The sequence below is a fragment of the Cataglyphis hispanica genome, chromosome 3, assembly GCF_021464435.1.
Source record: "Cataglyphis hispanica isolate Lineage 1 chromosome 3, ULB_Chis1_1.0, whole genome shotgun sequence".
In the NCBI taxonomy this organism is placed as follows: Eukaryota; Metazoa; Arthropoda; class Insecta; order Hymenoptera; family Formicidae; genus Cataglyphis; species Cataglyphis hispanica.
Window position 1 is genome coordinate 216,891 of NC_065956.1, and position 24,012 is coordinate 240,902.

The following is a 24,012-nucleotide window of genomic DNA, read 5'->3' on the forward strand; positions in this document are numbered from 1 at the left end:
CTTCTCGTGGCATGATTAAGTCAATATGCGTGCGTTTCGGATCAATTCTTAAACCCTTGGAGGTTGATGAAATTTTTCTTATTCTCTTCGCTAATTAAAATATCACGATAACATATAACGTAACAAAAGTCACATCCTTCGGCAACAAAACATTTTGTCGCTTTCAGAATTTATTTAACGCCGCTATGCATAAAACGTATATATTTTCAGAGATTTTGTAAGTTTTCAATATATTTCCATGACTTACGTAACTCGCATCAAAAGTCATTCACTTCTCCCATTATTTCCACCGCGGATAGATTGCAACTCTTTGTGGCGCCTATATTTTGCTGCACGTCCTACCGTGTGTGCTCGCCAATTCTTTTTTCTCTCTCTCTCTCTCTCTCTTTTTAACATTTCGTCAAGCGTGCATGTTCGTTCGGTGTACCGATATTTGATCAGCCGTATGTAACGCGAATCATTCTGCAGAAATAATTTTCACTCGTGTTGTCAAATCCTGTTAAATCTTCCTCTCTTTTTTTTTTATCGATGCGTAACTGCGAATAATCGAGTTTGGAGCTTTCATGATTAGTCTGAATATCACCATTTGACTTTATTGTATTATGACATATCGTGAAAAAATTGTTATCGATTTATCAGCGATATCAGCGTTAATTAAGTGTTGGTCGAGAGAAGAAATGATATAAACGTGATATAAAAAAAAGTAAACTAAAATGTGACAACGATATCGAAAGGTGAATTATATCGAGGCACTTATCGGCGCAACGATTTTCACGTTCCATTTCCCTCAGAAACGCCGTTAAAACGAAAGATGATTAAAGAAGTAGATCTTACGGAAAGTCTTGTGAGAATGGCTTTTTTTTTTTACTCGATCCTTTTCTTATCTTTCCCATGGATATGATTGGACATACCGCTTGATTCGATGCTAATGCTTCAAGTGAATCTTTGTGTATAAGGAAAGAAATGGAGCGAAAAAAATGAGAAGCGAGAGCGAATACTTTAAGATGTCAGATCTCGATCTCGCTAATCGATAATACTTGTGTTAAAGAGATAATCGTAAAATCGAATTTTAACGAGCACATTCACAAAGTATAATTTCATTCCTAATTATAAGAAAAAAATAATGAAAGTTAAAAATTATTTTTTTTTACATATAGTTGCAATCAAGAATATAAGCTTCATAAATTCATTTTTTTTTTTTTAAATTAAAGAAGCAGTCAAATACATACCAGAGATTTATATTATTTTACATAAGACTTGAGGTTAATTTGGTTGTGAATATATTTTCACAAGTATAATTTATCGTTTTTTTTTTCCTGCACAAATATAACTTTGAACTTATACATCACTTCTCAGCAACAGAACTCATTTCGCAAACATGTTGCAGTTAATTCGTAGAAGATAGTTTAAGCATTTCCCTGTCCGGTACAACGGTAGCGACGGATCAAGTAATACGCACGGGACAGCGTTGGAAAAGTTTCCAACAACATTTACGTAGGACAATTGTGCACAAAATTTAACACACCGTTGACGACTATGCGCGGATGGTCGCTCTCGAGAAAATCCTGTCACGGACACTCGACAGAGTGAGGAGCATGTCGAGCCTGTCGAGTCGCGCACGAGAATGGGATTTTACTCTCTCTCTCTCTCTCTCTCTCTCTTCATTTCTATGGCCATTCAAAACTCGTCGATTGCAATCAAATCACACGTGGCGTTCGTTCCACGCACGCATCAAGATCCTTGCGTAAACGCGGCCGCGTAATATTCGCTTCTTGTCCACAAATTTCATTCATTAATTCTGGATTAATGAAAAACTCGCAGACAAAATTATCTTGATTGATAAATTGTCGGAGATATCAATCTCTGTCATTCTTCATTATATTTTGTTTCCTTTAAAAAATATAAAATAAAATAACACATTTTTAAATATATAACGTAAAATTGTTAGGCACCTTTTCGGTTATTCATTCCAATGTAATATATGACAACATGAATAAGTTTCTACATGTAGTGTTTTATCTCACAAATTGGATTATTATTTATCGAATTATTATTTACACAAACAGAGTTTTCAACCTATTTGAATTTTTCAGACTGACCATAAATCAGTCACGATGGCCATCCATCATTGGTTGAAGTATCAAGTATGTGGAAAAAATCATTCGCGAAGAATATATATCGGTCGGTTTTCCTTCTTCCTGCCGGCACCTGCTCCTCCTCTTCTTCTCTCTCTCCATTTCGCATACCGTTTCTCGTTTTACATGGATATTCAAAGTTCGGCAATTGCAATTCAGTCACGTGATGGCCATTTCATACCAGTGGAATTTGCGAAAGCACACACACAAGTATACATATATATATATATATATATATATATGTATATCCAAACGTACGAAAGTGAACCTATAATGGACACACGTATGCAAACTGATGAAGATAACGTGTTATATGTACGTATCTCGTTTACGTTTTACATATTGTCATGCACGAAGAACGCATGTATACGTGATAGCGCACATATCATTTGTTTACTTGTGTGAATTCATAAGAAAAATATTCAAATATTTTGCATACAATTCGCAAACAACAAATGCGATCGGTTAAATAAACGTGAGTATAATTTTATCAAACAGACAGAAGCGCGTGTACAATTTACATTTAGTAAAGATTTATCATTTTGTTAAGTTAATAAATCGCGGAAAACAATTTTAAATTAATGATTGTGTTTTCGCGCAAAAATCTGTATTGTAATATTGTATATATTATCGTTGAAAGTATGTTTCTCTATCTCTTGGAGTAAAATTGCATGAGTTTTTTTCATATTCATAGAGTGATAAACGATTCTTTTTATCTCGCTGGCGAAACGGCCATTATGTATCCCGATTAAGAACAATGTTTTCAAATCATCAAATATCGCAAATTAGTGATTCCAAGTGTAATACATTAAAAAATGTATTGCAAATAAAATATAAAATGTTTGCCCGATATCAAGGATTCATTTTTGATCAAAGAAGAACCGAAATTTATTTATCTTTCGATAATAAAAAAATCTTCAATATTAATAAATTTTTCTCTTATTTTACAATTTAAGAAAATGCAAACGTGTATCTGCGCGAATGTACACAGTATGGAAATACTTTAACAAAGGAAGGAGGAAAGTTAACGATGATCTAAGTAAATCTGAATTTTAAACTGAGGATTTATAAGGGGGACAAACGAGCCGAGTTGAAACGCGACTATCGGAAGCGCCATTACTGGCATTAATAATCGCGATTACGGTAGTGGTGGTGGTAGCTGTTCAGCACTCCCTCGAGAGAGAGAGTGGCGTCGGTGTAATTGGCTCCGATAAGATAACAAAGTTCTATCACGAGCGTCCGCGACCTGTAACTGTTTGCTTCTAATTAACTGTCTGCACGACGATCGATTTGTTTTTATTATCGTCGATTCGTGTAGACGAACATAGGAGCGAGCCCTCCTCGGGTATCCTCATTTAACCGATACTCGTTACCTTTAATTAATTGTCATATCGGCGCTGCAATCGTCGATTTTTATCACCAAAGGCACTGCGATGCTATAGATATCTGTAGATGTGTTTGCGGACGTGAATATAAAATAGAGAGGCATTCGCGCTGTGCTTTTATACACGGCTATTTTTCGCGATAAAAGAGATGAACGTTTCTACGTAAACGAATTTTGCAAACGACGGGACAATTTAAAAATTGGACACATCCGCTATATAGATTTTCCACATTTTTTTGAAGTTTTGAATTACAGATGTGTATTTTTGTCGCGAGATGTAATCAAAAGCGTTACAATAGTTTTCGAAAAAATGATTGATATCGATCGTATCGAAATTATTTCCTTTTGACATATTCATCGCTTTAACCGAGATCAAAAAATAAAAGAATAGCGCGTATATTCACGTGTGTACGCTATCTATCTATATTTAATTTTCCGATAATTAGAGGAAACATGATTGGAATTATCGACGGAATTCCGATAATATTTCTCCTTTTCGCAGTATTCGTGAAATCGATCGTGCGGTATGCGCTGTGCACAATTCGATCTCCGAACAGCTGCGATATTTTCCACGATAAAGCTGAATATTTAGCGAGCTCAAGATTTTTTCAATAAAACTTATTTTATTTCGAGGTAAACTCCGATAATGAATTACATATTCAACAATCAAACGTGAAATTTATTTTATCAAACAAACATCTCACAGTCGTGTATTATAAAACTGTCAGCTGCGCGATTATATTGTGTATATACAATATATAGTATCAAAACAATGTCTTAACAATTTTTGTTATGCACAGAATTTTAAAATATAATTACTTGAATAACTGAAAGAAATATGCTAACGTTTTTCTGTTAAAAATAAGGTACGTAGTGTTCTTTTAGAAAATTGTTCAATTAGCATCAATATACGGATATTCTGTGATAATATTACTAACAGCAGCAGAGATTCGATCGGGAGAGACAAGTCGTGGCATCGAATTACGTATGGAGTGCTCGTGGATGTAATGGCATCCACAAAGATGTACAGTATATGTGCTTGCATGTACACGCGATCTACGTGCTTTGCCTTTAGGTACCAGACAATACCTAGGGCGCGTATCTCAATGACCTGTAGCTGTCGCCGTTGCATATACTATCTCTGTGCATATAATGTGGCATTAGTAGTACGAAAATTAATATGCGAGATATTTTAGATATTATCATTAACATAATAGTTGAACATATATCTTTGCGTATAGATCGGAAATGTTGAATCGTGAAAAATCGAAAGGGAAAAATAATTTAACTTTTTCTTTTATGAAATTACGCTTTTATTCCTCTTTTCCTAAATAAAAATAAAATTATGTAAAATATATATCTTTTTTATTAAGAAAAACATCGTCTTACATAATTGTGGATGTTGGATCTGAAGAAAGTCTTTCTTTGCTAAATACATTATAATAAACTCTCTTTCGCTTTGTACATATTTCGCTGTGTATATAAAAAAAATTATGCCCATACTGGTTTAAATATGGAGAGAAAGAAAGAAAAATGTTCGAAGACATACAAATACATTGTCAAGCGCACACATACATTCGGAATATAAATCACATATATTTTCTTGAAAATTCATTGAAAGTAGTTGATAATTGATTTGTACAGCAAAAACAAAGGGGATTTGTACTTTTACGTTTCGATGATTACTACTCTTGATATATAATTTAATATATATGAATAAACAGAATTTATGTACTTAACGCTCGCAAAGATTCTCACTCACGCCATCAGACAAATGAAAAGTTGAGAAATTACAAGAATTACATACAACTTGGTACAGTTCCTCGTTTTGCGGCGACCGATACGATCGATAGTCATATGTGACGATGGAAATAGTGAAATGTAAATGTTCCGGTTTCGATCCATGAAATGAGTAATGGCTTCGTCGAAACGACCGAAGCAATTAATGAAATTACTTCTTGAATTCGCGATTTTTTTATTACATTGGCGGATGAGGGGGATATATCACTGGGTACCATAGCGGCATTTGTATATATTGAACAAAGCACAAGGGCCTTCGGGGAACAAACTCTCTCGCGTGCGGATTCAGAGGTGATATTTGGAGTTTGGGTACCTTGTTCAGATGTGCCTGCAACTCCTTTCTGTCCATTCCGTATAGATCGGCCACTTCCAAGTATTTCTTCCAAAGCTGTTTGCAGGAGCCAATGGTAAGCAAAGCGACTGGATCACCAACAATTGCCACGAGACATTTCGCTCTTGTTAGAGCGGTGTTTAACAAGCGTGAATCCGTCAGGAAACCATAATCCTTGACTTTCGTCTCAGCAGAGAATCTGTAACAATGGAATTGTTGATATTGGGTTCCAACATGTTATCTAAAGGGTTCTAACGGTCTATGGTCTATTGTAACATTGATACCTATCAGATGTTGTTGTCCGGACTGTATTGATAAAAACCGCGGTGAATTGTTTGCCTTGAACATTCAATACTCTCTCAACGGACACGTCGAAAAGTTGGCGCTTGCGCAACTCGATTCGCACTCGTTGCACTTGTTCATGATAATACGATAAAACACCAATAGATCCTTCTTTGTACGGGCCCCATTCTTGCGTCGGCCACGTGTTTTTCAATTCCAGAACACGATTTGCTAACTCTTCCGCCTCCATAACATTCTGGTATCCCGTAGAATATTCTGTCTATCAATCATAAATCGACAAGTCAAATCGAGTTTTTTTTTATTTTATATAAGCGAAAAGTTTGGTGCAAAAGAAATTAGTAAAATTCCATACTGCCAAATCTTTTACATATAGGAGAACAAAAATCTGATTTTTTTTTTTAAATCTATCGTAGAATATTTTTTTATTACTGTAGTGTGTGATCTATAAACAGTGAACTGCAACTACACAATAATTTAATAAATCAAAATTGTATAAAAAATGCGCGTATTTATTTCTTTTTATAGATAGATTGCATCGCAATCTCTTGGTTCGCCGGCGCTCCTAAATAATCTATATACCTGCTCTTCCTGTCCACGAACAGCGTAGAATGTCAATGGTTTCAGAGTTGGGTGTTTCAACAACTCCGTGTTGGCAGGTTTAACCATTCCTTCGTAGAACATTTCGGACGTGTATTTGATTATGTCCGCGTGCGCGCGATAGTTCTGGCACAAATGTATCCGACATGGATGTTCCGGCGGATAAAATTCGTACATCCTCTCTAGGAGACTAACGCCCAATCCTCGTTCGCTCGCCAGTACACTGTATATCTCCGGTGCGAGTTGCATCTGATCACCTGCCAGGATCAAACGAGTATTTTGATTCGCCAAAGTCAGAGCTATCAGCGCTTCACACTCGATAGCTTGGGCCGCTTCGTCAATAACTATATGAGTCAGAGACAAATTCAGGCTAATCAAGCAACTGGAGGTTGCTAGAGTTGTCACTATTAAACCGCAATCTTCAAGATCCTTCTCGACTGGATCGCGAAAACGACCGTGTTCGTCCATCAAGCAATATTGCCGCACAACTGGATGTACCTGAATCGCAAAGTATAGCCAAACTACCATTGAGAAATAAAATTCTTTAATGATCGAAGGATTAAAAGCAACACGTTGCTTACTTACCGTATTTAACGCTCGCAGTTTGTAATAAATCCTAATAGGTTTAAGCTTGGGATGTTTATCCGCTTTATACCAGATGTCGAAAAACTCCTTGATGTAAAGATCCGCGGCACTATTGCTATGCGTACATAAAAGTATCCGGTTGTCCAAGTTTTTAACGAGCATACGTAGCACGTGCGCAATGGTAAACGTTTTTCCGGTGCCGAAGGGTCCCAGTAAAAGGACCGGCGGCGAGGAAGTCTTAGTTTTGGACAATGCTATCGCGGCGACCGCTTGCTTCTGTTCTTGATTGAATAGCTTATCCAAAAATAAACCGGAAAGAATACGAAGATTGCCAGCGTCGACCTGCAGGAAACTGTGTATAATTTGGTTATCAGTCTCGCGATGTTTGTCCTTTAGGAACACCAAGTCCATATATTCGAGACTATCCACTGCCAAATGCCACTCGCAAAAGTTGAGGCGGCTCAACACAAACCGCATTTCCACTTGAAGTTCGGATTGCGCGTTCAAGTTCCACAAGGTCACGCATTCTTTGCTCAGTCTGACAAATATAGATTGCGAGCACTTGTCTTCTACGTGAGCTTCGAAAATCATATCCGAATTTTCGCAATTCTTGTCCCACAACTTGATTAAAACGCTATTACAGTTACGCTGTAGGAGTCTGCCGCTCTGCGTATCCTCCAAGATGTCCCGAGTGATTGGGAGCTGCGGTGGCAACAAATTTCACGCGTTGGCTATAATTGGAGGAGAGAAAAACGGCGGATTCTTATTCGATCTTACAAGGGAGGAAGTGAATATATGCATAATAAAAAGGGAGCGAAAACTCTATAGCCAAATTATTCGGGAAGTGAAAATTATGCGAGATATACGGGAAATTAATGTATAAAAACATGCTTTCGCAAAAAGATCAACAACAAACTTTGAGCGCGCACGGTATATGATGTACGAGCGGGAGAATTGAAAAATGACCAAAAAGAAAGTTTTCTAAAAGCCAGAAAAAATCGCACCTGAGCGAAGAGCTCACCCGGCGGCGTGTATTTGGCGATGGTAGAACCGTCGTTGTTGAATAATATGTATTCTGACATGAGGCGTAACCACGAGACTTGATTGTATCTCGAGAGCTGTTCGTGTCTTGCGATCTCCTCGACGGTGATCATCTCGTGCATACGACCTCGATAATTTTGCGGCGTCAGCCAGTTGTCGGACAGCATATCTTGAGTGAGGAAGAAGTTTTGCATGTTGGGATACGGATATATCCTCGACAGTTTGATCTCTCGTAAATTGGCGTGTGGCATAAAAGGCGAATAAAATTCGTACGGATTGCTCCATCTCGATGGAATCTGCGACAGCTGATAATTTGTGGCCATTTGTATCCGTGCATAATCTTCAAGCGGTAAATAATCCGCGCAGACCCTTTGAAGAATCACTGGACAACATTTGAAGCCAAAGATGACGTTCTGCCGATACGTGCCATGTTTGTTGGCGGTAAACGCGATTGTTATGGAATAGTGTCTCTTGCTGCTGAGATCCATGTCACTCGCGTGAGGATTGTGCCATTCCTGGCCGTTTGTCACGCCGATTTCGCTGTCATTCGCTTGCACCGACTTAAGGACAAAGTTAGCACGATAATCGTCCGATATCAAGGCCACATTCCGTAACTGCTTGTCACCTTTGAAATCGAAAATCAACATGGACCGATTTTAATAATAATCGCATTATATTTAATCTACCTCTCATTAAAAATATAATTAATCGATAAAAATGTAATTTTTGCTAACGCCTTATTTAACTTCTTTTATCTATGTATTATAGAATAATAAACTATGTTTCTCAATAATGAACGAAAAAAGAAATACTCGGAAAAAAACTGCATAATCAACGTATTTTGAAAAAGGGACAAAATGTAGAAATTATTCGATTATTAATATATCTCATGTAAAATTTCAATATTTTTGTATAAAAAAGATTTAGTTTTCAGAAAAGACAAATACTAAAGACATCATATTCCTCGAATTTACAGTAAAAAGCAAAACGATATATATATATATATATATATATATATATATATATATATATATATATATATATATACGACCGAACATTGTTCGTCGACTCGATTAAAATTTGTTGACACAGACGGATGTTTATCGAGACCGCCGCGTCTGATTTACACGTGTCTTTATTTCTTCCGAAAATGACAATAAAGTGAAATGACGATAGTAAAGTAAGCGGCGCTGCTCACTTACCTGTCGTGACGATCATAAAACGCCACTCGTAAACGCCTCTTTTACCGACGATTCTACAATTAACACTACCATGCACACAAATATACACATCTGACTGGCTCGATTCGCATGTAAGAATCGCGTCTGGTTCAGCAGATTTGAACCAGCCACGTCGCACCCGTTCGGGAAAGTCGGTGAGATACGTCGCGATCGCGGCCTCCGCGACTCCGTTGACTACATTCCGGTTGTACGTCGTCGTATCCGCCATGATGGGCGCTCGCGGTTGTTTCGCGAACGAGATTTACGCTACGTTACGGAATCGAAGCTGCCGTTATGTGGCATTACGTCTGGTTTCCCTGGGCAACGTGCGGTCGAAAGCGTTCTCGGCGAGTTTTCGTCACGTCAACGAAAACCGGCACGCCGATGTCGCCTCAGTCATTCCCGGCGCCCGTCCGTTTGGCGAAACGTTTCCGACTAACGGCGCTGGTGACGTCGCGCTACCGCGCCACTAGCGCGCATGCGCAACGATGCACATGTGCCGCGTGCTGTAGACAGTGATATTATCGATTACCACCCTTTCTTTTTATCGATCGCGGATAACGATGTACTTACGAATTTGAAGCAGAGTCGGTACATCAGAGTTTAATTAACTTTCACATCCAACAAACTCAATATCTTCAAATTTTTATATTATAGTAAGATTATCGATGATAGAAATATACACGAATATTATTACAATTTAGATAATTTCAAGTTTCGTCATGCGCAGAGTTGCTTTTCGTTCACTATAAAAAATATATTTTTTTTTTAAGTATTTAGCGCGCGCATTAGAGAATAATCGCGACGAGTTTTCCGCGAGGGCATTAAAATTAAAGTTTATGAATAATTTTCTTGCACATCGCAAAGTTGAAAGTCTTTTTTTATTGTGATAGAAAGTTGCATCTGTAGTTGCGCCAAGTAACTTTGCATAACGATACATTTTCATGCAAATCCTTCGCGGTTCCGTAGAATGTAGAATCGGAATTGACTAAATGACGATCGCCATTATTCTCGCGAGAGTTTCGCCCGAGAGGAGCTCGAGTGTTGAAAAAGGACAGCCGAGGGATAAGAGCAATAGGTGGTTGATAATATCCATTGTCGCATTGCATCGCATCACATGGTAGGTTGAAAGCTTTCGAATTTCGACGACCACTTTACGTCAATGATGGATTCAGCAAATGCGAAACCGCGAGAGCGCCAACATATAACGAATAAAGAAAATTGTTCTTTAATTATTTTAAGTACAAAATGATTTCAGAGTTTCGTTGTTTATAATAATTTGGATATAATATGAATACAGAGAATATAAGCAAGTAGGATATACTTGAGATGCAAGTAATTACGGAACAAAATAACAATAAGTGCGTAATAGAAACATATGAGAATTTAAATAAATATGATATTTGCGATAAAATTCCTCGTAATGTTTTTTTACGAATGTTTTTCTTTTAGCGACTCTCACTTTTGCATCAAACGCAGTCTCTAAAACATGCTGTGACTGTCTCGCGTATTGCATTGTTCCGTATGCACCGAGCTATTCCATTTACGTGGGTGAAGCGGATGGAGAAAAACACCCGAGAGTATCATGGAAACTGACCGGAGGCGGCGACGGCTGCAAATACCGCACAAAGCGCACGCCCCGTTGTTCATGAAAAATGAGAAAGAAGAGATTAAAGTACCTGCAGAGAGACGGGGAGAAGAGAGAGACATCCTTTCCGAGAGAAAAATACAGCGATCCTTTTGCGGACGAATTTAACTGAAAAAGCACGTACTTTAATAATAATTACGCTAAAATTTTTATGACGAACACATATATTTCGCCTCGACTGTCTTCTATGTGAAATGTAAAGTGATATAAATCCAAGTCGGAAAGAGTAAATTCTAGAATAGAATAAATCTTTAATCTTGCATTTAACATCCCTTTATCTTAAGACTTTACTTTATTTTTACCCGCTCGGAAAGTGCCACGACGTAAAAAAAAAAAAAGGAAAAAAACATTGACTCAAGTTTTGCTAGATAAAAGTCTGTTATGAAATTAAAAACGGGAATTCGATGAAGCTGGTTTGTATGTATCGCGTAGTGCTCGAAATGGAATGTTGTTGACGGACGAGACATGAACCGCATCGAAGGGAGTTGAGGGACGTGAACGCAAAAAAACATGAGAGAAAAATAAAAGCTGCGGATCCGATCATCTTTTTCGAGAGACGCAGACTACGCCATGCACGTATCGTTAATTAAAATCTGTCGTCAGCGATGCACGTTACGAAAACGCGCTGACACGATAGGCCGGGCAAGGCCAGAAGAGGGATGGGATGAAAAATCGCGCTAACGAGGTGGAGATGCTGCTTTCGTTATTGACTCGGTGTGCTGCGATACAAAGAACTATCGTTATTGAGACCGTACCTGTCTTTCACAGGAGATGCTGCGCACGGACCTTCATTCCTCTTTTAATAAAGCTCTTTCCGTATCGTATCGACGTGTCGTTTTAATAGCAAAGTGCAAAATATTCTCTCTATAATAGATTAGTTTCAAATCGATAAATCAATATTTAGTTACGTAAACGGAATATGTGCGATATATATATATATATATATATATATATATATATATATATATATATATATATATTGATAATTCATTTATCAATTGATTAATCCTATCATGTGTAAAATGATCCACACCTGTGACATGTAGAAAACAGTACATAAATTTATTTCCTTTTAGATTGCGTAAAGTTTTTTATATCTCAATATAATTTAAGATTTCTTTCACTGTGCTTCACAGTTTACTAAAACATGAAAGACTTGCTAAGGTTTTCCCTTCATTACGATTATATATTCATATCTGAAAAAAACATTAATATTTTAAAGAAAAATTACTACAACTTTTACAAGAGAATATACTTTTGATAATATACATATTTATCAGCATCATTCTGTACACATATTTATATATGCTACCGCTCACCGCGATGCAGTCGTTGGATGACTATCTCGGGGATTAAGATCTATGAACAGTGATACGGATATTGACAGTTCACGTTTATTCTGGCTCGATTGTAACGAGTACCGCTCGCAATTCGTAACAGCTGCAAATGTCAGATGTGAGGTACACGTCGCAGAGATGAGAGAGAAGCGTTCGAAGTCACGCACACCTGCCGCGTTTAATTCCCGTAATTTATATTGTGTCTCGTCTATATACTCTGGCTAACGATCAACCTGTCGATCCATATGTGATAGAGTGATTTTTGTTTCATCAATTTACTTACAATTAGTTTCATCACAAAAATCTCGCATTTGAGAAGCAGAAAGAAGCATATTCATTATGTATATATTATCGGTCTCAGTTATATTTAAATTCTTATAACAGAAGAAACAAGCTCTGTATAATAATTAATATTCTTCCAAATAAAAATTATGAAAACAAATTAGGAATCTATGTTATAACATAAATTATGTGTCTCATTGCTTATTTTACTTATTTTAAAAATAAAAGTTAAAAATAAATGCTTCGATTTATATCGCTTCGCTTCTCAAAAATTATTATCGAATATATTTTCAATCATGCATTTTCATGAATTTTCTCTGTATGTATTATTCGATATATTTTCAGGAAAATCTTTCATTAATTTTCCAGATTCGTTCGTAAGAAAGTTGACATATGTCTCTTTTGCAGTGACCGATGCACTTCTGCCGCGACTTCTTCTTCAACGACGTTGGAAACGTCGTGTCGTTCAGACAAATCTCCTTGTCGTTTGTATTGAGAAAAAGTCTCTCGTCTCGACTATATACATTAAATGCGAGAAGGAATCGACAGGAAAGTGTCTGCTTCTCGGAGATTCGTAACTCGAGATAAGTCGTTGAAAGGACATCTCTTGCCGTTGTGTAACATTGAGGACAATGGTGTCGCCAGATGTCGGAAACGTCTCTGTCGTTTGCCACAGAGTTGATAGCGTAGCACGTTCCAATTGTAATTGGACGACGATTTGCAATGGAACGTGCCTCGTCTCTCTCACTTTCTCAAAGATAAGAAATTATCTCCCGTCTCTTCTGCGCATCAATTATTGTAGGAAGCATACTAGAATGAAAAGTTATCTTTAACATACATTTGCATATTTAGCATATATTTGTTTTGAACTTTATTTATTTATAATTTAAAAATATATGTTTTAAGAAACAAGTTAAAAAATTTTTACAAATATTATTTAGTTTTTAGATTAAATATATTTTACATATTATAAAAGAAAAATGCGATCTCTTCGCATATATGTGCTTCAAAAAAAAAAAACTTCTTCACAATTGTCAAGATTTCTAGACAGTTAAAACAGAAAATTTTAGTAGCATTTTAATCTTAGATAAATTTGTTATTGTGTCATCATGGCTTTTTGAAAAATAATAATTTTTAAAAATGGCGACCATTGTAAAGTTAATTTAATCGTTCTTTTTTTATATAAAAGCGGATTGATAAATAAAAAAAGATCATAATTGTACGACAAACAATGTATTTTTGAATATAGTGTTGGAGAATTTGAAGACAATCGATATATTTAGTTTACGAGAAATTTTGACAATTAGTTTGGAAGAAGATTTTGAGAAAAACGCATTTAACAATATGATCCTGCGAAATACCTGTATTATTAATTGGAAAATTAAGTGAGTCACAGACGCGATAATTTTTTTTAACTGATTTAATTATGCGAGAGATAAATCTTACTACCGTTGACTTAATACAATTTCACAGAGAACTGTTCATCTAAAACGTAAATTAATTTTATTGTCTTTGTTGCATTTTATTTTTGCCGTCAAATCATATACAAGATGTATATATCTTTATCCATTGATTCTTTAATCAATTTAAAATTTTACTTTTGCTTACATGAATGTCAAAAATAATTTTTAATTTATAGTTTTATATGAAATAAATTTAAAAAATTAAGATAGGAAAAGGAGAGAAATATAAAGCGCAAAAAATTTACTTTAGAAAAAATAACATATAGTTATTTCCCTACATAAAGTGTTGTATAAAGATTCATACTAAATTAGCGAGGATGCGGGCGTGTCTATGGAAGCTTGTTTGTGAATTCCACGCTATTTAGAGACTGATTCAGCTAAAATTTGCGTGTCGTGGCACTTTACATGTAGTTGTATGTAGCTAACGCGAATTGTGCAAAGAGAGGTCTGCTGAATAATCTAGGAGGCTTCAACTGCCTAATAAATTATTTTGCGCCATTAGATCTTGTGCAAGTTGTTCGATTGAATTTAGACTTAATCCCTTTGTATAGTTGTAAACGGCAGCAATATCGGATAATACCGCTGATTTTCGATTCCATCGCCTGTTTGATTACCCACATTAATAAACTAAATAATTTAACAAATGTCTGGTCAATGTGAGTCCATTTTGTCGAATGATTAATCGTGTATTAATTGTATGTGCTTTTAGGATTTTATTAAGAAGTTATAAAAATAAATTTTAATTTTTGTATTATTAAAAAATTGTTTTTATTATTTTTAATATAATTAAAAATATTTTTGAATTTCCACTTTCCCACATATGAATTTAATTACATCTGTGATAAATTTATATGACATATAATTGCATTTAATAATTTTGTCTGTTTCTTTCTTTCTCTATGTGTTTTTTTATGTACTTTATTATGTATTTTCATTCGCGACAACAAGCTATTTTCTATCTTTGAATGTAGAGAAAAAGAGAGAGAGAGATAGAAGAGATAAAAAGATTCACCGCGCAAAACTAATTGCATATATTTTCTTTTAGAAACGTAGAGGATTACGCGAGGGAACACGAAGAGGCATCCAGGAATATCCAGCAATATTTATCGAATCCCATAAACGCTTATCTGCTGGTCAAACGGTTGACCACTGACTGGAAAAAGGTCGAGGAACTGATAACCGAAGACGTAGGCAAGTCCTTCGTAGCAAACATCACGAATTCCAGGAGCGATCTAAAATTCCCGACCGACGAAGACCTCAATGGTGCTGCAGTCGCTTTGATAAGGCTACAGGACACATATAAGCTCGAAACTGCGCAAGTTGCGAGAGGCGTTCTAAACGGGGTGCAATACAGTACCGGTTTGACTGGTAGATACAGTATTATTTATCATAAATTAAATTATTATTAATTTATTTTCACAAAGATATCTTGGGATCTTTATAATGTGAAAAATTTTTTTAAATCAAAAACAAATGTATAATAGTTTATATAAAAAAATGGTTAATTACTTATATAGAGATATGATTTTTCTAAAGATTAGAAACTTTAATTTCTATTTACAAATTAAAATAACAATCTTGTGATATATATACTATATATATATATATATATATATATATATATATATATATATATATATTCTATATTTTTCACAACTATTTTTCCTTTTTATATTGCATTTTTATTTTCCTTTACTTACGATCATTCCATGTTTTTCAGCAAGCGATTGCTTCGAGCTGGGTCGACAATCTTATCACAACCGCGATTACTATCACACGGTGTTATGGATGCAGGAGGCTATGGATCGTCTGCAGGAGGAGCAAAACGCCACCACCACTTCCAAGCCCGACATCTTGGAGTATCTGGCATTTTCAACATACATGCAAGGTTCTGACAGTAAATTATGGACGCACGTCGATATATTATATGGCGTGGAAAAATTTCTAAAGAGACATTCTATTCCTTTACCTTCCTAGTAATACGCATCATATATGTTATTCCGTCTTTATCATCGTTCCAGGTAATGTCGCCCGCGCTTTGAGTATGACAAACGAGCTGTTGGAATTGGTCCCGACTCACGAGAGAGCATTGGGAAACCGCGCATATTATCAAAAAGAGATTCAAAGCAAGGCCAGCCAATCGAAGAAGAAACGAGGTGAGGATGGACAGGACGACACCGCGATACCTGAACAGGTAAAGTTCAACAGATATTAAGAGATATCAAAATCAAAAAGCCACTTTATTAATAGAAAGTAGATATTAAAAATAAGTAATTTTTAAAACTAACTAGAATAAACAATTTTATTTGGAATTAACACTGATTTTTTAATCAATTACTGATTTTTTTATTATAATTATATTGAATATATTGTAACAAACTAGTTTATCACGATTAGTGCGAAAGATATCATTAAACAACAGAGAACTTCTCGTCGACTATTACTTTTGGGGATGCGAAAAGAGCTCTAAGAGGTAAATCCCATTTGCACGAGCGTTCGTAAAGTTTGTTATCGGGCTTACAGAACTTCACTGTCGCCGAGGAAAGGGTGAAAACATGGGAGGAAATGACGGAGAGGGAGAGGTACGAAATGCTTTGTCGCGGCGAAGTATCTATTCCACTAGAAGTGGAGAAGAATCTCAAGTGTCGTTACGTCGACCGTGGAATTCCATTTCTAAAAATTGCGCCGTTTAAGGAGGAAGAAGCGTATCTAGATCCAAGGATAGTTGTTTATCACAACGTAATCTACGATGAAGAAATCGAGACGATCAAACGAATGGCTCAACCTAGGGTAAATAGTTTGATTACAAAATATGCGAAAATTATCACTGCTGAAATGAGCATAGCGTTATTCTAACGAAATATCATGTATATTACTAGCGCGTGAAATGAAATTGTAAGAATTTCTTTCGAATAATGCAGCGTAATTATGTCCGTTACAGTTTAAACGCGCCACGGTGCAAAATTACAAGACTGGTGCCTTAGAGATAGCGAATTACAGAATCAGCAAAAGTGCATGGCTTCAAGAACACGAGCACAAGCACGTAGCGGCAGTAAGCAAACGCGTTGAACATATGACGAGTATGTCTATCGAGACCGCCGAAGAGCTTCAAGTTGTTAATTACGGTATCGGTGGTCACTACGAGCCGCATTTTGATTTTGCCAGGGTAAGTTGATCTCGAAGAGTAATCGCGGCACTGTCTATTTCCGTGCACAGTGTCATAATAAGTTAATAGTTTGATTTTCAATTTTATTTATACAGAAAGAAGAGACAAATGCGTTCAAGAGTCTTGGGACAGGCAATAGAATCGCAACGGTTTTATATTATGTAAGTCGTCTAATTCTATTTATTTTTGCCGACGAGCACAAAACGATGCATAACGTTATTTTGTAATTTTAATAGATGAGCGATGTCGAACAAGGAGGGGGTACTGTATTCACTGCCATTAATATATCGCTTTGGCCGAGGAAAGGTAGCGCGGCATTTTGGTACAATCTTAAGCCTAATGGTGAGGGAGATTTCAAAACCAGACACGCTGCTTGTCCAGTACTTACGGGATCTAAATGGGGTATCGTTGAAACATCATTTATGTGTGCTTCTCAAATCATTATTAATTATTTTATATATTTATGTGAATTTTATATATATATATATATATAATTTTTTAATTAAATTCTTTTATTATTTTTAAATTATTATTATTCTAATATTGATGTTTTTATAAATATTTAAATAGTTTATGAATAAATATATTATATTAAAAGAGCACAATTAAATGTGTTGTTTATTATTTTCTAACTTATATTAATTACTTACAGTGGCAAACAAATGGCTGCATGAAAGAGGTCAGGAATTTCATAGACCTTGCACACTGGAAAATCAAGCGACGGATGAAGTAGATGTTAGGCACTGAAGAAAAGGAATGTCCTTTGATTTATAACAGAAAATACGTAAAACAAGCGCGCGTATTAAAAAATACTTCCAAATTTCTGCTCTGAGATTTTACTCTTTAAACAGTTACACTCCGTAAGAAAGCAAGTTATATACGAACCGTCATTTAAGAACAAACAAGATGTGCAAAAACTGTCAGCGCAATTTCACATAGGGAATCGCTGCTCATGTTTTTATGAGAACATCAGTAGCACAATTTGCGTAATTTAATGTTTATACATCGCAGACGATGATCTTTCCTGCTAGTTTATTGTGGAACACGATTCCTCGCATGACGACAGCGATTAATGTTTCCTTAATCTTTGAAATATCTAGCTGAAAAAAAAATTGTGAAAAGCAACGAAGATTCTATCCAAACAGGATTAATTGCAATCGTTTTGTTATTTGTGCGCTTTTCTCTTGGAAACAGTCCGTACGATACGAGCATACGATACGACGTTAAGCAGAATTGATATGCAAAGCGCGTATCGCAAACAAAATTTTACTTTTTATTATTTTACGGACGCGTTTTGTTTTTTAGTTTAATTCAATATCGTTTGCTTGCGTCATCTTGAAGTTCGCTTTTACGGCGCAAATGTCTTACATTGTATGTGAAGCTTCTGTTTTGGGGCGCCGCGGCGAGCGGAGAATGAAAAAAAAACGAACTTCAACAACTTTTGCTAAACAAAGTAAACGAGAGTAAAAAAAAGCGTGCGGATGGTTTACTACATCCACAGTTTTCGCCATTTTAAACAAACTTTTCACGGTGAGATTATCGGGATTCGCTCCGTTGTGTTGTCTGCTACGCGTAACATTAATTATTTCTACAAGAAGATATTCTACACTAACATATTACTACACGTCATAGCCAAAGCAATAATAAATTGCGTATGTTCTGGCCAGTCTCCCCTTATTATAGATATAGCGTGATATAGAACAGCGAAGAGCGCAATGTAATCATTAGCTCGTAGATTAATTGTAATTTGAACATGATTAATGCGACCCTTACAGTCACGTCTCAGTAATATTGATCTTATCGTGCAATAATAAAATACTTCCGCCGGGAGGATACTCCGACCAAGAATCTCCTTTCGTGACGGATCGTCGGCTGTAAATAACGATGGCATATAATCCCGTATCATCTGATTTTTTTGATCGAACTAGATATGTATACGAATCATTTGTATAAAAAAGGGAAAACAATGCCTACGACGATAACGCCGCGCTTCCTAATGGCGGTGATGTAGTTATATAAGAGTATATGACATATGCTGTATTTACAAGGGACTACTCTCTGTTAGTAGTGATATTCTGAGAAAAAAAAAAAATATGGCCTGATATACATCCTGGGAGAGATAATATATATATATGCTATTGGAGATTTCCCTGAACCTTATACGTATGTGCAAGAGAAAGTGAAGAAGCGAATTTATTTGAAAAGTAATATGGAAAATCATATAAAAATGCCAAATTTAAATTTATTCTTTTTTTAGACATATATACTAAAAAATATTACAATGAACATTTACAATATTTATATATATAAATAATATAATAAATTTTATTTATTTCTTACAATTGATATTTATGTGTCACATTGCGTAATTGAAGTATAATATATAACATTTTATATATGTTTTTATAAAAAAATTTTCAGACTTTTATATTTCAATAGCGTCACAAACTGCGCTTGACATTGCGAGATAATTCGTATGTTGAAAGTTTGGGAATCATTACTCTATTGGATATAGACATATGGATGGTTTGAATATCTCAAGAGAGAGTCGACTGTTAATATTTAGCACTAGCATACTGCACAGCAAATATAAGAAGCATTGTTTCTGAATTGGAAGATCAGTGACAAATGTGCACAAAGACTGGTTATGTATCAATGAATTAGCACAATATATTACCATGTATACATGCATTACTTCAAAATTGTTTTGTCTAGCACAATAATTTATCACATTGTTTATTGAAAATTTTATTGTGATGATAGTTCTATATTAAAATCACTTTTGTAATTCTAAGTTTTCAAATTGTATAATATTTCAAAAATTAAGTTTTATGTTAAAAAAACATATGTGCATTCTTTTTCTCAATTTTCCAAAAATTATTTTTATAAAATTATACCTTTGTTAAAACAACGAATGAATGATTCATTTGATTTTATATTCAAATATATTTACTGCAGTCTAGTATTGATTAATCTATCTGATTGTTTTATAAATACTCATACATATCCTGCACAATCCCAATACTACATTCTAATATAATATCTATGCATATTAAAATGTTTGTTTTTTCCATCTCCTCCTTTATAATTTTTCATAAATTGAATATTTTTATAATATATTCTATATATATACATATATAATTTGTTAAAAAAAAAAAATGTGTTTAAAACCACTAATCTTTTCATCTTGAAATAGAAATTACTTTAAGTAAAATTCAGATAAAGAATAATGCAAGATAGTTAAACTTTTAATTGTACAAGAAATATAAGTATATAGAAAAATAGTATTTGAAAATCACTAATGTGAGCTGCACAATATATCCCAGTATTACCCAAGAAAATTTTGTGAAAAATATTTTCTGCTAATAATTTCTCGTATCACACTGTAGATTATGTCATCTCTAAATATATCACATATAGTAAAATAATTATTAAGCATGAGCGAAGAAAATAAAATTAATAGCACTGATAAATGCAGAACAATCGCCTTCTTAAATGCGAGCGACTGAAATCTATGTAATTGTGATTACCATTGTTTTGTTAAAATAAAGAAAGTAAATAAAATGAAATACATCACAACAAAATGCTTTCTGAGAATCCAACAGAGCTTACTATTAAAATTTGTTTTTACTAACTTGTTTTACTAAACTGTTTTAATTGTAAAATGTTGAGAGACTGATTTGTCACATTTGTGAATTTAAATTACAAAAAAGTATTATAAAAATACATAAAAATTTTTGTAATTTTTATATCTTTTTACATGTATGTATAAGCATTATCTTCATTCTTATACAAAACATTTGTGATAATCAATAACAAAAGTAATATATATATATATATATATATATATATATATATATATATGTATGTATATATATATATATATATCAACGTTATTTTTTACCAATTAGCTATAATCAAAAGAAAATCTAAAAAATAAATATCTAGAAAAATATTTAAATTCTTGATTAAAATTAAGTTTACAAAAATTTAAATCTATAGGAATAGTAATAGTAAAAATACGGCAATGTGTATATATTTGGAAAGTAAAATAACTCTGGTCAATTCGCTTACATCTTATTGCTTTTTTTATGTATTACGGCCCTAACACGAGTAGTCATCATAGTAGACACAACATAGATTTGAAAATTTTATTATTATAATTTTACTTTGGAAAATGCGTGTAATAAATAAAGCGCATTTAAAAAAGAACCTAAATCTTTTAAATATATCAAATTTAAGAAATTGTTAAAGCTCTCGAGTGAAATTCATAATTTAAATTTGACGCGTTTCAAAAACTGACGCACTATATATCATCCGCATCTGGCTCTTACTAGCCCGCAATTATTTAAATTTATGAATTTTAAATATATATTATATATTTATTATTATTACATATTATTATGTAACAATACCATTAATATATAAAAATACATTTTTTAAATACCTTTTTTATGACAATTTGATCGCCATTTTGGAATCAGGCAACTGATTGACAACTCCGGAACTCCGGAATCTGGAATCTCTTAAAAATGTATTCAAAAATCTATTCGTAGAATAAAGAAAGATTCAATTGACCAATCAGGGAACAAAAAAAATCTTTATCCTGATTGGTCAATTACATGAAACTCTACTCCACGGATAGAATTTTTGATCGCACTTCTACATTGACAGTAACGGTCGGTAATATCAGCATTCTTCCATTAATACTGGGTTCAATAATCTCGGAATTGTTTATCAGCTGTTTTATATTTCAAAAACGCATGAATGGAATTTTCAAGTTGTCAAATTATGCACTTGGAATATAAGTGTGATCGAGTTACTGTATAAATGTAAGATTAAATATTTTTATATTTTAATTGTATTGCGTAAAATAATTTGAAGTATTCAAAGATTAGAATTTCTTCTTATCGATTCTATTGAATGCGTATATTTTTCGTAGAAAATAAAATATTATAAATTTATGATGTCTGCCACGATGACTATTCGCGTGAATCGCTTTGCTTTTCACGTATACAAGCGCAATAAAGCAATCATTAACCAAAGATATGGGATTAGACACAATTCTGACCAAGTTGGCGGCAAGACATTAGAACTTTTAAACGATAGAAGTATACTACGTGTAAGTGGCAATGAGGCCTCTGCCTTCCTGCAGGGATTAATCACAAACGATATGAAGCATCTTGCAGAAGGGGCATCTAATATTTACACTTTGTTCTTGAACATTAAAGGCAGAGTAATGTACGACGCTATAGTGTACAAGAGTGAAGAAAGTAACATGTATTACATAGAATGTGATTCGCAAGTTGTTGACTCTTTACAGAAACACTTGCAGATGTACCGTGTAAGACGAAAAATAGATATAAAACACATAGGCGATAAAATCAATGTCTGGTCAATGTTCAATTCCACTAAACTTTTTGATAATGGAACTACAGTGAATGAAAGTGAAAAGCGCAAATTGGAAGGAATGATATTTCCATGTGGTACGCTAAATAGTAAAGCCAGCAAATTTATCGATAATATTATGATATACGAAGATCCAAGATTACCCGATTTAGGTCTCAGAATTTTAGCCGAATCGCATATTGACAAACATGAAATAATAAAACATTTAGACTTTGATGTATCCTTATCTAAGAATGTCGAGAATTACAAAGCACTTCGATATAAATTAGGAATAGGGGAAGGTGTACATGATTTACCACCTGCAAAAGCATTACCTCTGGAAATCAATTGTGATTACTTGCATGGCATAAGCTTTCACAAAGGTTGTTATATTGGTCAGGAATTAACTGCACGAACATATCATACAGGCGTGGTCAGAAAGCGCCTAATGCCCTTAGTATTTGATAATATCATAGACAAACCGCTTCCATATGACGAAAAAATTCTCAACGAGTCTAACAATGTGGTAGGAAAGTTTCGGGGATATATCTACAAGTATGGATTAGCTTTAATGCGCATTAATGAATCTCTCAGTGCTCGGCAGCTTAATGTATCGGGCATAAACATAAGAATTGTTAAACCCACATGGTGGCCTCAGGAATTTCAAACAGAAACAATTTCTGCCAAAGATATAAAATAACAGCATTCGCGACTAACATTGTGTAATATATCAACAAATTAATGTTATAGAAAATCGTTATATATATATATATATATATATATATATATATATATATATATATATATATATATATATATATATATATGTATATAATGTAAAAATTATATACACAAAATAAATTTATACAACATAAAACTGTGTGTGATAACATATATTTAGTGGATTGTATTCCTTGTTGCTTTATAGGATGGAAGATTTTACTAGTACACCAGTGGATAAATCTGATATCTGCAAAGATGCTACAGAATACTTCTACGAATCAACAAACAGCAAATGCATGCGGCACTTTTACATGTTCTTTTTGTTATTTAAAGGAACGTTACGATTATAAAGGTGCAAAACCACCATTCGCTCGCCAGTTGGTTTATCTAGAAGAATGTTATATTATGAAAGATCCATTCAGTTTACCAAACAGGGGTGAAGTTTTAGTCCTAGGCGCTGATTGCAATATGTGCAAACGCATTGTATGTTTGGGATGCAGCATATTTTACACGCAGCGTTTCTGTTTAAAATGCGCATTCGATAATATGCAGAAATTACCACTTCAATTACATAGCAAAATCAACAACTTAATGAAACATTATGTAGAT

The 24,012-nt window shown here is 34.4% G+C and overlaps 3 protein-coding genes across 4 annotated transcripts in view; 2 read left to right on the forward strand and 1 right to left on the reverse strand.

Moving 5' to 3' along the window:
- The window catches only part of LOC126859538 (prolyl 4-hydroxylase subunit alpha-2), a 79,876-nt gene extending 59,607 nt beyond the window's left edge, over nucleotides 1-20,269 (forward strand). For both annotated transcript variants that reach the window (XM_050610934.1, XM_050610935.1), the window contains exons 4-11: nucleotides 15,172-15,494; nucleotides 15,847-16,014; nucleotides 16,148-16,320; nucleotides 16,650-16,916; nucleotides 17,068-17,292; nucleotides 17,388-17,453; nucleotides 17,529-17,694; nucleotides 17,945-20,269. In XM_050610934.1, coding sequence (XP_050466891.1) covers nucleotides 15,172-15,494; nucleotides 15,847-16,014; nucleotides 16,148-16,320; nucleotides 16,650-16,916; nucleotides 17,068-17,292; nucleotides 17,388-17,453; nucleotides 17,529-17,694; nucleotides 17,945-18,039 — 1,483 coding nt within the window. In that variant the 3' untranslated portion in view covers nucleotides 18,040-20,269. The remainder of the gene's footprint in view (nucleotides 1-15,171; nucleotides 15,495-15,846; nucleotides 16,015-16,147; nucleotides 16,321-16,649; nucleotides 16,917-17,067; nucleotides 17,293-17,387; nucleotides 17,454-17,528; nucleotides 17,695-17,944) is intronic.
- On the reverse strand, nucleotides 4,863-9,825 carry LOC126859534 (probable helicase with zinc finger domain). Its single transcript, XM_050610930.1, has 6 exons — nucleotides 9,379-9,825; nucleotides 8,140-8,801; nucleotides 7,136-7,837; nucleotides 6,533-7,048; nucleotides 5,935-6,212; nucleotides 4,863-5,849 (listed from the first exon to the last, which is right to left on the reverse strand). Exons 1-6 carry the CDS (start codon nucleotides 9,623-9,625, stop codon nucleotides 5,498-5,500), a joined length of 2,757 nt encoding a protein of 918 aa, XP_050466887.1. The 5' UTR covers nucleotides 9,626-9,825; the 3' UTR covers nucleotides 4,863-5,497.
- A 1,538-nt stretch (nucleotides 20,270-21,807) lies between the features above and the next one.
- Nucleotides 21,808-23,748, forward strand: LOC126859542 (putative transferase CAF17 homolog, mitochondrial). Its single transcript, XM_050610940.1, has 3 exons — nucleotides 21,808-22,124; nucleotides 22,235-23,402; nucleotides 23,609-23,748. Exon 2 carries the CDS (start codon nucleotides 22,256-22,258, stop codon nucleotides 23,378-23,380), a length of 1,125 nt encoding a protein of 374 aa, XP_050466897.1. The 5' UTR covers nucleotides 21,808-22,124; nucleotides 22,235-22,255; the 3' UTR covers nucleotides 23,381-23,402; nucleotides 23,609-23,748.
- The last annotated feature ends 264 nt before the right edge of the window (nucleotides 23,749-24,012 follow it).

Coding starts and splice junctions, on each gene's coding strand:
- LOC126859534 (XM_050610930.1), bottom strand. CDS start 9,625: ATGGCGGATACGACGACGTACAACCGGAATGTAGTCAACGGAGTCGCG. Junction 7,838..8,139: donor CGGGTGAGCTCTTCGCTCAG/GTGCGATTTTTT, acceptor TTGCCACCGCAG/CTCCCAATCACTCGGGACAT. Junction 6,213..6,532: donor TTCGTGGACAGGAAGAGCAG/GTATATAGATTA, acceptor TATGATTGATAG/ACAGAATATTCTACGGGATA.
- LOC126859542 (XM_050610940.1), top strand. CDS start 22,256: ATGATGTCTGCCACGATGACTATTCGCGTGAATCGCTTTGCTTTTCAC.